The following is a 13,665-nucleotide window of genomic DNA, read 5'->3' on the forward strand; positions in this document are numbered from 1 at the left end:
GCAAACCTTTGGAGAGCTAGAATGCCCAAGAAAAGTAAAAGAGTCATAGATGAGTGGTCCAAAATCTTTGACTCTTCGGTGAACACAGATCCAAAGTAATTTTAGACCATCACCATTTGTAGCGAAAATCCTCCTGTACAAATCTCTTGTAATCTCTTGTAAACAGCGCTATAAATCAATAAAATCAGGTGGGGATTTATCCCCCGTTAGGCCTACTTTGGCAGCCCAGATTCCCTGCGAGATCCCGGCCTTTTCCCTGGGCTAATCTGCCCCGTGCCATTCTTCCCCGGGCCAAATTTGTGCGTCCTTTGGCAGCCCACCAAGGCGCGGATCGAAGCCCGCTTTCCTGCGTTTTCCGCGAGGAAGAAATCCACGACTCGTTAGGCCGGGAGGGTTTCCCCGTGCGACTTGCAAGCCACCACAGCATCCGGCCGCCCAGTCGCGAGGCCGCGAGGGTTTCCCTGACCCTGTCGTCGACTCGTTCGCTTTCGCTCACGCAGTTTGCGAGTCGCGAGGCCTCCGCCGCCGCCACCCCAGCATCTCGTGGTCGGCGCATACTCGGTGGCCGGCGACTATCGGCGCATCTCTCCCTACGACCGGCGACGCATCTCCCAGCGCTCGGCGGTGACGTTCCTCCTGAAATTCACGGCTCCACGTCGATCTCTAGAAATCACATTGGCGGCTGTCTCACCCACACCGCCGCCTCCTCGCTCCTCCACCGCCGTCGCTATCGCCATCCGTCTCTGCAGGTCGGTCCTCCTCCACCTGCATCTCCTTCCCCAACAGTAGTTTCTCGATACGCTAGGGTTTGACCCAGATTTTCATTGTTTCTTGTAGATCTTGGAGGTACCGGTCCATGAGCCAAGACACTGCTTCTGCTCCCATTGTCCCGTCTGGCAGCAACACGATGCCGCGGAGATACAGGTTAGTTCTCCGCCTGCTACTGATTCGTTGCATTCTGTTTCAGTGGTCGGTCATGGATTCATGGTGGTCTGATTCATGGTGGTCTGATGTGCTGCTGTAGGTTTCTGTGTTATAGCTTCATGTGCAGTGTAGGAGATGGTCAATTTGTTTGTAGATGTAGTACTGTCTTGTTATGCAATCAGTGTTGGATCTGAAGCCTCTTAAGAGGCAGCTTGAAGAGTGTGAGATGATTTGACTTGGTTATGAGCAGGGCGAGTGATTTTTTTAGCTTAGCTGTGCTATTCTCTTAATATTGTAGTCTTGGTTTGTTCAGCTAGTGTGCTAGCCTGCTAGATGGTGACTAGAGGTAGATTTCAGATTTTACTTTTTGATCGGAGGTGACTAACTGACAGAGTACGACTTGGCTTAATACAATGCTCGCTTCAATAAGAGTACACACGTCAATCTCCACTCTAAATTGAGTGAATTTCCACTGCCTTAATCATCAGTTCTTGATGATTTTGTTGACATGTATTGTAACAGAACCGATCAAATCATAAAAACGTAAGTACAAAAACAATCACCGAAGCGATCAAATTCCTGTACTTAAGCTCCCATAATCCCGGTAGTCCGGAAATCACGAAGGATTTCAACCAACTCTCGACATACAAACTAAGATCGTAGTGATTCAACACAACACATCATCCGTTACAACATTTCATAATAAGCATTCGGATTACATCCATCAGAGTTTAAATAGAATATTACAAACCAAGTTTGAGTGTGCGGAAGCAACATAGTTTAGTACAAAACATTATAGTTTTCAATTACATTGCCAAGTCTGAGTCATGTCCCACAAAAGCATTATCAGGTACGAGAACTAGTAGAGACCGCATCCAACGGTCTAGTCTTCATCCCCAGCTAGGAGAAGGCAGTACTTGCAGCAACCAAAGTAGAACTGATCATCTGCAACAGGTGGGAGATAAACCCTGAGTACGAGAAGGTACTCAGCTAGACTTACCCGTCAAACCAGAAATAAAAGACATCAAGGATCATGCAAGGCTTTTCAGGTGGGCTAGCTTGACACAGTTGCGTAAAAGAGCGTATGATTATAGTAACCAATTTAAACTTAGCATCAAGCTTATCATCATTTACCTGTCCACTAGATTAGCACCTGTACTAGAGCACTCACTTATTAGGAGCAAACAATATTAACCATAGCAGGTATAATAAGGCTGTCATCATCATATCATCATTTCTGAACCATTATGTTATTTAGTGTATCTACATTGGAGATAAGCCCGTCAAGTTCTCACTAACCGGGAGAGACAGCGACTCGAATCGAATTACAACTCAGCTGAGGGGGTATTTCTAACTCTCACCCTGGCATACTTAGCAAGGGTAGCCGTGGGTTACCTTTGGGACAACTCAGGAACCAAATTCGCGGGTTCGATCAGCGCCAGCGCTCTCAGGGATTACCCTTCTACCAGGACGATCAGGACTTTTAAATCACCTGCCCTTGGACTCACGCCTACGGCTCCCTTCCGAGGCGTACTTTATACTTATCGACTCTCGGCCTGAGTTGAGCTACTCGGCTTCGCGGTCGGTCTTCGGACACGGCCAACTAAGAGAGAGGCATGCGTTCAACATGAACAGGAAAGGCTCCAAGAATCAGTCCTTAAGCGACACAGACGGAGTCACTACAAACCGGCAAGCCTCCATCCGGTCTTCATTTCAAATTAAGACTGGTTCTTTTCCACGATAGCAAATATAGCCAACCGTGCCATATGTATCTTCCTATATCTCGCAGGTGACAGGAAATCACCCGACTTCTACCGTGTTTAAGCAGGGCTAAGCACTACACGAGCCTGAGCTACATAGGATTTAGGGTAACAATATCTGGACAAGGATTGGGTAACCAATGCAGCAAGTGTTTGCATCCAACACCTAAACTTAATGCAACAATATATGTAACAATAATACTGTAACTGCATTTCGAAAATTAGGAGGCTTAAAATGCTCCGGGGCTTGCCTTTCACAAAGTTGCAAGGACGGTGATCCGGGCACTCAACGGCGACCTCGTCTGGTACTTCTCCTGAATGCTGCACCTCCTGAACTTCCGGTGTTGGCTGCTGCTGCTCGCTCGGTTCCTCGAATTCTAGCAGTGTTACTCCCTCCGGTACACCTATTGCATGCCGATGCACAAGATAAATATCATGGATGCATAAGGAATGACATGATGCTCATGATGAATGAATCACATTAAATGTTTAACGAAAACATCTCTGGACACCCGTTTACCGAGTAAAATAGCTCTATTCAAATCACTTTAAGCATGTATCTAACTTAACTTAAAGAACAAGATCAACTTACATAACTTGCATAACCTAAGATAAAGATGCTCATCTTCAGTTAAAGGCCTAACACCTAGGAACATTACCATAACTTAGAAATAGTAAAGGCATACATAATTTAACATTTAAAGTTTCATATGCACACAAGTAGTCCCTTAATTCAATCATAACCAGAGTTCTACAATTCCAAATAACTTGCATGAGGACATTCTGGAAAGCTTATGAAATTCTCTACAAAACAATTGTAAACATCACAGCATGATACTTACGTTAACCAAATCGAATTCCAGTAAATCTAGAATCTGTCCAGAAATGACAGGGTTACTAACTTAATTATTTAATGATGATGTAAAGGCCTAATTTGACCAAACCAAGTTTACCAACTTGTTGCACATACCAGAGGAACACTAGAAAGTATAGTGCTAACTTCTAAATAAATTATTCAATATCCTTTTCCAATTTATTTAGTTAATTAGGTGATTAAAGCAATATATAGTAAAACTATTCATAAAAATCTACAAAAATTACAGTAGCTATCTCATGCTTCACATAGACTACCATAAAAATTTCAAAGCCATTGAGCAAGCAGAACTTGCTGTATCCAAAATAATAGGTGGCATGTCTATTTTTAGCATAATTAGGAAACCCTATTGAAAAGTGTCAAGCAATAGATTTCTTATTTTTCCTAGTATCATTCTAGCATAAGAATAGCACTCACCAAATTTTACCTTTACTGGATCTTTAGAAAAATTATGAAAATTCACACAAGATCCATCCATGCAAACAAGATAATTTTCTATCTCTTACATATAGTGTCCAAAATTTATGAAAATTTAACTACAAGCTATTAATGATATGAGAAGTACACCATAAAAATTTCATACCATTTGGAGCTACCTAGAAAAAGATATAATTACCCCTATTTTTTGCATGATTAAAAGAGATAAATAGAAACTCCTATTTTCATAACAGAACATGGCATGGATTATATTTTTAATAGAAACTAGACATTATTATGAACTCAACAAAATTAGAATCACATCATTTGGATCTATATGCTAGGAGATACATATTTTTGAATATCAATACAAATCTATGAAATAATAAAACAAAACAAAATAAGAAAACAAATCTCAGCCACAGTTGGGCCGACCCGAAGAAACGGCAGCCCACGACGCGTGTGCGAGCGGCCCAGCAACGGCGTAGCCTAGCCAGGCTCCCGCCTGAGCCTCAGCGGCTGACACGCGGGACCCACGTGACAGAGAGACAGGCAGGGAGGAGAGCAGGGCGGCGGCGAAGCTCATCGCCGGTGACTACTCCGGCAAACCCGACGGTGCTACGGCGTTCAATACAACATTGCGCATCTATTGGTGCCCTCAATTGAAGCTAGTACTGTGGCTACAGGGTTGGCGACGAGCAATGGCGGCGCACGGCCACGGCATGGCCGGCTCCGGCGAGATGACGGCGCTACGTCTCGAATGTGAGACCCTACGAGCTTCAGCAGTGCTCCTATGACCTAGCGCGAGACAGAGGAGGGATGGCAAGGGTGCGAGGACAGCTAGCCGCGGGGAGCGCCATCTCCGGCGAGAACAGCCACGGCGGCGGTGGAAGAAAACGACGCGTTCGTCCTTACCAAGACTCGATTGGACCGACGATAAGGTGGAGAAGGTAGAGAAGACCACGGCGAGGCTACTGACGGACTGGGCAACTCGTTTTCACGGTGGCGAGCGCGCACGACGACGGCGACGCATGGTCGGCAATGGCGGAGCTGCTGCGGACACGGCGCTGCGTGCGGAGAAGGCGAGAGAGGGAAATGGAGCGGTGAGCGCGTTCGGGCAGAAGCTGGCCTTCTTCTGGAGCGCGGACGCGCGACGTGGTGACCTCGGCAGCGCATGAACGCCACGCGGCGAGCGTCGCCTGAGCCGGTCGGCCATGGCGACACTGACCGTTTTCTGAAAAATCGCGATTTAGTGATCACCGACGATGACTGACAGAGCAGGTTTGACGATGATTAGCTCCTAATCCGTGACGATCTAGACTATGCCATAGTTAACAAAGTTGATCATCTATATGTGAACTACAACTCTTGTTATTGGAGCTCGAGCTGGTTTGGCTATGTTAGGGAGATACAAGGTGAAAAAGTTGAGTACACGAAACTGAATCCAGTTATGACACTTAGAAATTTTTCAAGTGTTGGAATCAGCCTTTAATTTTGACTTGTGGGCCATGTTTGAGCATGTTCTAACCATTTTCATGAAATGATCATAAAACAACTTTTATTCCTTAATAAATTAGCTACAACTTTGGTAAAGAGTGCACAGCCATGCAAGGTCTCTAAGTTGGTCTTTTGAATCAGTCAAACAGTGACACTCCAAGGGTTATTAAAAGTCAAACCTTCACGTGAGGGCATTTTGGTCATTTTGATCTATATGAACAATGTCCCAACAAGTAACCTAAGTGTAGTTAAGGTGTATTAGACCATGATCAACCACTTTACCCAATTGTTATACCAATCCAATTGATCACATGTGATGAAACAACAAAACAAGCATTTCACCCAATTGTTGCAATGCAATGTTTCACACGTTTCATGACTTGGTTGTTATTCTATACTTGTCACATTACTACCATGTTGCCATGTTTCAAGGTATGAGAAATTCAGGTTGCATTCATATGTTGCACTACCAACGTTCATAAGCAATAAAGTACGAAACAAACAGAATATGCGAATGTTGCATAGGTATGTTTCAATGATAATGGCATGATGACGTAGATGATGCATATGTTTCTGAAATGACATGCAATTTAGTGGAAGCCAAACACCTAGGGTGTTGCATGTATCAGATTATCTTTACCTTTCGAAACCAGAGTTCAAGCTCTGCCATATTATTGGGCCACGTCACTTGCTAGTCTGCTAAACGTCAGATCAGCTCTCCGTGCAAGATTAACCGTCTGATACATACAGATTAGTTCGAACCTGTCACACAGAAGTCTCGCGAATCATCACGAACTCGGGCTACTCGACAGGCCGAGGTCCTCATCCCCCACCTCCGCATGTCGCGCCGCCTACGTCCTGCCAGGAGCCATGGCGCCGCCTCGGTGGTGATCGCACGCCACACGCGCAGCCATGGCGGCTACTAGCTGGGCGAGCGCGACTGACGGGCAGGGATGGGGCGGATACCCTACTGGTGCAAGCAGAGGCGAGCGGCATGTTGGAATTAGTGGGAGAAACCACCTAGGCATTGGGTACACCGTACACAAATGCAGAATCATCCCACGCTTGCAGCATGTTCTTGTCTTCAAGACGTCCATTGAACTTGGATTAGCCAGCTGAGTGCTTGGGTGGAAATTTAAAGGGACGTCCACCAACTTCTCGACGAAATGCTAAGGCGTCTGGTCCATGGACTGTGGCTATGGAAGAGACTGACATTCCATCAGCAAGGTTTGGTTTATCTCACAATCTGGAGCACTTGTCTGTGTGCATATACATCCTCGAATTCTATGTTTGGATATCTGCAGCAATTTAATTGTCTCTCCATATATACAACATTTTCGTGTTGTGTAGTCTCTGTTGCCTCATGAAGTGTCGAGTTGTACTGTTACTGTTAGTGAAGTCCATTTTTCTATTTGCATTCTATAGTAGTTTACAGAAACTTTTGATGCAGGGAGCAGTCTGCAATATAAAGTTCTTTCGGTCATTTAATCCTCTCGGATTATGAACACCTTTGACTGAATACAAATCTATTCACCGGTATTTTTCTAAAGTTGAGTAGTTCATTTCTTCAGTCAGTCAATATTGTTGCTAAAATTATGGTGCGCTACAGCACACTTGCATGTTCCAGTATGCTGCATTTCTGCACATATTTTCACCTATTTTTTAATATGCACTGCCTACTCAAATGACTTGCTGAATTTTAGAGTTTCTGCATCCATGTCTTTCAGAAGTGGGAGACACGAAATAGTAGTCCCAGCGTTTCAAGGTCCAGTAAGCGTTTATAATTGAATGGTCTATCAATTATTAATGGTCAGCCTTTCTTTTTTTCCTGGAAGAACAACAAAAGGTCTGCCGTGATTTATATTAAGAGGATCTGCAGAAATTTACTTTTTTTTTAAATGAATCTGCAGAGATTTACATCACGAGAAAGATGTGAGTTCTTTTTTTCTCGAATAAAGATGTGAGTTCTCTCCTCTCCCTTCTCTAATGCTGTTATTGTTGCCTAATGCCGTGCCAACGAAGTGCTCATCAAAACAGAATCTATTGCAGCTGCAACTAGATGACAAACACGCTACTTTGTTCAATTTTAATCAGTTCACGCAGGAAGGCAATTACTGGGCGCAACAGTCTGTCAAAGACCATGTGCAAAGCAAGATTCGCAGTGTTGAAGCTGAAATCATATTTGAATATGAACTTGCCTGTGCAAAAGTTTGACAGTACACGTTTGATCACTTCATACATTCTTGCAAAGTTATCTATGCGATTAACATGACTCTTGAAACCATATTGGCTATATAATATTCTTACTATCCTCTGTAATATAAAACTCTATCCTCTTAATGGAAATGAAACACAATTCTCTTGAGAGAAAAAAAACTATCATTAAAGCAAGATTTCTCTTCAAAACTCAACTATTTCACCATCGAATTCTAAGGCTCATAGACTCTACGCAATTTCAATGCTGGTTAGCTCCAAAATGGCGCGGCAACGCCGCGCCCAAGGTTTTCTAGTTCAGACCTATACCTACCTCATCTGCAGGCACACTGATGAAGTGACGATTATAACCAAGAAAAGAATCTAGCTAGCCTAATGTGTACTTTCAGCTGGCTAGTCGGTCAAGAAGCTGTATTTGGCAGTCAATAAGTTACTAGTCGGTCAAGAATCTAGCTGCTATATTATTTGAATCTTCAGTCAATAAGTTCTAGTATTGGCTATCTCTATTTTTCAGTTAAGCTGACTGACAACAGGTGAACTGCAACAGAGCTTTTTTATTCGGTTTTTGTTTGGTGGGTAAGAATCAGGTTCATGTCTGCAGCTAGTGTTCTGTTTCTCTGACTGTTCAGTCAGTTTGCTTGTGTTCTTTGTTTTTTTTTTGCAAGGTGTTTAGCCTGATCTTTTATCCTGTTCGTTCAGTCTCTCGACAGCTCCGTCAGTCCTTGTTATGCTGCTCTGTTTCTTTGTTCTGCTATTAGAGTTCAATTATTTCTGCATTTTGTGACGAGGTCCTGTTTGGGGTAAAGAAATCTGCTATCGTACAGTTGATCTCAGTGTAGAATAGTGTCATAGTGATCAGTCCCATACAGTTGTCCTCTGCTCGTTATTCAGGTAGTAGTAACTTATTTTATATTTTTATTTCTACTATATCTGACACATTGCTTTCTTGTTGTCTGCTATGGCATTCCAGTTTTTCTTTTTCTTTTTAAGTCTCCATTCAGTTTTTCATAATAGTGATTCAGTTTTTTTAACTTGTTGGCCATCAGGGTTGCTGTATGTAGCCTTAATAACAAGTGAATTACGAAAACAAAAATGCATATTTATTTACCCTCTGTTAGTTATTGAATAGATATTTAACTTAATCTAGAAAGACAAGTATACAACTTGCTACTGCAGTACTCATTTGGTTTGGTCCTCGCTGATTATTTTGGTTGATGTATTTGGATGAAGACAAGTAGCATTGAGCATGAAGCTAGTTGTGTATTTCATTTATCTTAGTCTGACCTGATAGATAGCCATAGACATCATGAGAACAATCTCCTTTTACCTGTATGTATTTTGGCCATATACAAGTGCAGTTTCCAGAGCCAGACGTGTCATGAGAGATCACCACTTTCATTAATTTTGTGTTACTGCAGATGTCTTAGTGGAAGCAGTGCATGATTTGAAATAAGTCTGGTAACTTTGGATAGTACTTGGCTAGATGCCAGAAGACATTGGATGTAAGGATGGTCAATTTAGAGATGATTGTAGTATATGATTATGACTTCCCCATTTTCTATTGGATGTAAGGATGTAGAACAATCTGTATGAATGCTACTAGTAGTTGGTTAGATGTCAGATAATACTTTTGTGTTTATTAGATTTGGTTTAAGGTCCGAGATATGTCTGTATTTGTATGGTGAGAGACTTGTACCTGAGATTTTTCATGATTTTGTGGCTCTGACATTGATATGTAGTGACTATTTATATTATTCACCTCTTTTTATTTTTCTTGATTTTTGGTGATTTTCCTTATTTTTTAAGACATGGTTTCTCAATTATTTGTACTGGAGTTGTCCAAAATAACTGAAAAAGGTAAAAACGCGGTTCTCTTCCCCAGAAAAAGTCTGCCAAACAACGGCAGGGCAGCTTCCCCGTACGTGGATGTCATCCCAGAGGTGACGAGGGGAATGGACGATCCAAAAAAAATTCTCCCTCGGGGCTACAGTCCCTGGCTTTATTTCCTCATACTGCCAAAGTTGCCCTTAAAGTTTTCAAAAAAAAAAATCCCTGTTGCAGACAAGCCAATTTCACCAGCAGACTAGTACAGTTTTTGTTTTTTTAAGACGAAGCAAACCGGCACAGTAGGGAGCGCTGGCTAAATGACAGCTTACTTTCGCAAAGATTCTTGAGAATGCGAGTGATGGCAAACATATACATACTTTTTTTTTATTTGTCATTGCTTCTGGCCTCTACTCTCTTTTGATCCAGTGTCACATTCTCATGCCTGAATTACTTTGATTGCAAATCTGTACACCTTTTCACCAAACACGTGTTCATGACACACCCTTGAGCTTCAGTACAGTAAAAAAAACTGCAACAGTGGGCACACATATGAGCTTCAGGCTGTGTTTAGTTCACGAAATAAAAATTTTTGAATGTCACATCGGATGTTTCGGGGGTGTCGGAAGGGGTTTTTGGATACTAATAAAAAAAACTAATTACATAGCTCGCCTGGAAACTGCGAGACGAATTTATTAAGCCTAATTAATCCATCATTAGCGCATGTTAGTTACTGCAGCACTTATGGCTAATCATGGACTAATTAGTCTTAAAACATTCGTCATGCGATTTCCAACCAAACCATGCAATTAGTTTTTTTCGTCTATATTTAATACTCCATGCATGTGCCGCAAGATTCGATGTGATAGTTTGGGGTGAAAATTTTTTGGAACTAAACCAGGCCTCAGTACAATAAAAAAAAACTGTTTGACGGCCTGTATCTGGCTTATAAGCCTTGGCTTATCAGCCAGCCAACAGTATTTTTCTCTCACACCAAACCAGCGAGCAGTACTTTCAGTCATGCCTTATAAGTCAATTCAGCCGAAACAAACAGGCTGATATTACGAAATACCATGTTCTAAGATCATGAGACGTGCACAAGCAGCATGATGGGAAAGGGAGAAAAGAAACGATGAGAAACCTTGCGATTTTCAAATTAATTTCACTCGTCAAATTCACAATTACCTACTGAAAAAAAAATCTACCTTTTTAATGTATATCACGAACAACATGCCTAAAATGCAAAAAATAAAGGATCAAAATGCCCAGAAAAGACCCAAAAAAGAACCAAGATATGAAAGCAAGCCTGCTACGTCACCACTCCATGAGTCATCGATAACGACTGCGGGGCCAAATGGCAATAATGGCTTGCTTATTCTGGGTATATTGAAAATCAAGCAAATTCTTTGACTTATGTTCCCGAGTATAGTTCAAAAAATGCTTACAGTATTGGTCAGCATCCATGGAAAGGTTCTTAGGCATCAAACACCTCCGGTCCAATAAATATAGTTCATCAGCTTTACAAGGAGCAAGTATGAATGTGACCGAGTCCAACACGGTTTAGGAGTTCAGAAGATGCAACCTGAAGGTTATATCATCAAATAAATACTTCCTCCGTTCCAAATTTTCAAATTGTAAGCCGTTCTGTCTTTTCTAGATACATATATACTCCCTCCGTCCTTAAAAGACTGTCGCTATAGGGTTCGTGTCGGTCAATCTTTCTTAAGTTTGACTAGGTTTATAAAAAATATTAACAATATTTATATCTCTAATAAGTTTATTATAAAAATATATTTAATGATACTAATTATGCACCATAAATATTAATATTTTCTTATATATATTTGGTCAAAGTTGAAAGTATTTGACATCAGAAAGCGAGAATGACACTCTTTGGGACAAAGCGAGTATACAAGATCCATATTCGAAATATGCATCGTATAAAGCATATTTTAGCCAATAATAAAGGGGTATTTCGCTATCCAGCAAATAGCTGCATTTATCTCCACAAGTCCACAATGCATGCAAATTATGTGCTGTGTTCAGTCCGTGTGAAATCAGTATGTATCCCTTTCTTAGCTGCGCCTTTTCTGTATGTAGCATCTCGCTTTATTATTATTCTATTCTTCCTTTGCTTTGCGGCATCCTGTGTGTGTTTTCACGCCCATATGATTTAGCGGTTATCTCAATATAATGACGAGCATGCAGGAGTACCGCGTGTTTGAGGGAAATAAGCATGATGTTGTGTTTTCTTACAGACTGTCACTGGCCACTGGCTACGTATATATGCACAAGATTAGCACACGTACAGCTCAAGCAATAGAATACTAAACAGGTGCAATGTATTCTATGCATGAGATCCCGGTATATATATCGTGTTTAGTCATCTATAAGCAGAGATCAGATCAGATCACATAAACAAACTACACGAAGTTGCAAGCAGTCTATGGTGCACAAAGAGCAGGTTCAGGAAGAGGTTGGCTGAGACTGCTGATGGAGATTCTAATACAAGAGAAGAAACAACAATTAGAAAGACAGAAACCCAGATCACCACCACCACCGCTCAAACAGTATTTTATTACTATCAGAGCAGCCACCTTTTTCCATGCCAATAATACACCTCTCCCTTTTGGAGGCATAAACACACCGCCTAGACCGTCATCATGACTAACCAAGTTTAGGCGGCCCTAATCAGCACTTGCTCGATCCACCGCTCGCTCACAAGAGAGAGAGTCCCAGCTAGAGCAGCTCAGAGTCATCAGAGGGGAGAAAGGAAGACGTACGTCCGCCATGGGCAGAGCTCCGTGCTGCGACAAGGCTACCGTGAAGAAGGGCCCGTGGTCACCGGAGGAGGACGCCGAGCTCAAGTCCTACATCGAGCAGAACGGCACCGGCGGTAACTGGATAGCCCTGCCGCAGAAGATAGGTATGTATGTGTTCACGGCCATCGCCAATTCGCCATGCAGTAGATATGCAGTGATAGCAGCAGCAGCAGCAGCAGTAGAAGAGGTTAATCATGTATCTGGGGGCTGCGCAGGTCTGAAGAGGTGCGGCAAGAGCTGCCGCCTCCGGTGGCTAAACTACCTCCGGCCAAACATCAAGCACGGCGGCTTCTCGGAGGAGGAGGACAGGATAATCCTTAGCCTCTACATCAGCATAGGCAGCAGGTAAAGTTCAGTAGGTCTCGTCCTAGTGTTTTCTCCGATCAAATCCACACACTGTAGAATTAGCTGCAAAATAACTGTTAGGCACGCACGCACATGGATGTGTGCTAGAGTCTAGCTATGACCTGAACGGACCAGTCATGCTGCCTGCTGCGCGTAGGTGGTCGATAATAGCGGCGCAGCTGCCGGGGAGGACGGACAATGACATAAAGAACTACTGGAACACGAGGCTCAAGAAGAAGCTCTTCGGCAAGCAGTCCCGCAAGGATCAGCGGCAGCATCAGTTCATGCGCCAGCAGGCGGCGGCGGCAAACGATGGGATGATGAAGCAAGAAGCAGCAACTGCCAGGGATGCAGCCGGGAGCAGTAGCATGGCAGTGGCCAGCTACAACTGGCACTACCAAGCCATGGCGGCCGTGCCGCTGCAACCAATACCAGGTTCCATAATGGAAGGCCATCGCCCAGGGGATGAGGCAGATGAGTCAATTCGGAAGCTTCTGTATAAGCTAGGAGGAGCAGGCCCTTTCACAGCACTGTCGGTTCCTCAGTGTGTTCCTCCAATGTACGAGGGAAGTCCAGGCCTCATGCCGCCGCCGTCGTCATGCCTGGCGGTGGACGCCGGCACCTCGCTTGATGAAGGCGGTGTGCAGGGTTCTGGCATGCTGCCGACGCTGGAGCTGGACCAGGGCTTCCACTTCAACCAGGTTAAGCTGGATGGCCTGGAAAGCTTCTTCGACACGGGTACTGATCAGAGCATGAGGTGGAGTGAGCTGAGCCCATTGATTTGCCCTAATAACACTGTGGCAGCTTCGAGCTCCCAAGGGATGCAACAGTACTGCCTTGTTGTTGATGAGCCTGGAAACCTTGGGATGAAGTAGCCACTTGTTTATGTTTTCATGTACATGCATGATTGTGGTGTAAATTTGTACTAGAATTCATTGGGAATGGTGAAACATGATGAGAGTTTCTTTGAGTTAAAAGCAAAATAAGG

The 13,665-nt window shown here is 43.3% G+C and overlaps 1 protein-coding gene across 1 annotated transcript; it reads left to right on the forward strand.

Annotated features, from left to right (window-relative positions):
* Nucleotides 1-12,201: 12,201 nt before the first annotated feature.
* LOC136537946 (myb-related protein Hv1-like) lies at nucleotides 12,202-13,665 on the forward strand. Its single transcript, XM_066529923.1, has 3 exons — nucleotides 12,202-12,436; nucleotides 12,548-12,677; nucleotides 12,835-13,665. The coding sequence occupies exons 1-3, from the start codon at nucleotides 12,301-12,303 to the stop codon at nucleotides 13,550-13,552; spliced, it is 984 nt and encodes a 327-aa protein (XP_066386020.1). The 5' UTR covers nucleotides 12,202-12,300; the 3' UTR covers nucleotides 13,553-13,665.

This window comes from Miscanthus floridulus, chromosome 2, assembly GCF_019320115.1.
Source record: "Miscanthus floridulus cultivar M001 chromosome 2, ASM1932011v1, whole genome shotgun sequence".
NCBI classification, from domain to species: domain Eukaryota; kingdom Viridiplantae; phylum Streptophyta; class Magnoliopsida; order Poales; family Poaceae; genus Miscanthus; species Miscanthus floridulus.

Excerpts from the sequence above, each read along its gene's own strand:
- LOC136537946 (XM_066529923.1), top strand. The coding sequence starts at position 12,301 with ATGGGCAGAGCTCCGTGCTGCGACAAGGCTACCGTGAAGAAGGGCCCG. Across the intron at positions 12,437-12,547 it reads AGCCCTGCCGCAGAAGATAG|GTCTGAAGAGGTGCGGCAAG; the intron begins GTATGTATGTGT and ends GGGGCTGCGCAG. Across the intron at positions 12,678-12,834 it reads TACATCAGCATAGGCAGCAG|GTGGTCGATAATAGCGGCGC; the intron begins GTAAAGTTCAGT and ends TGCTGCGCGTAG.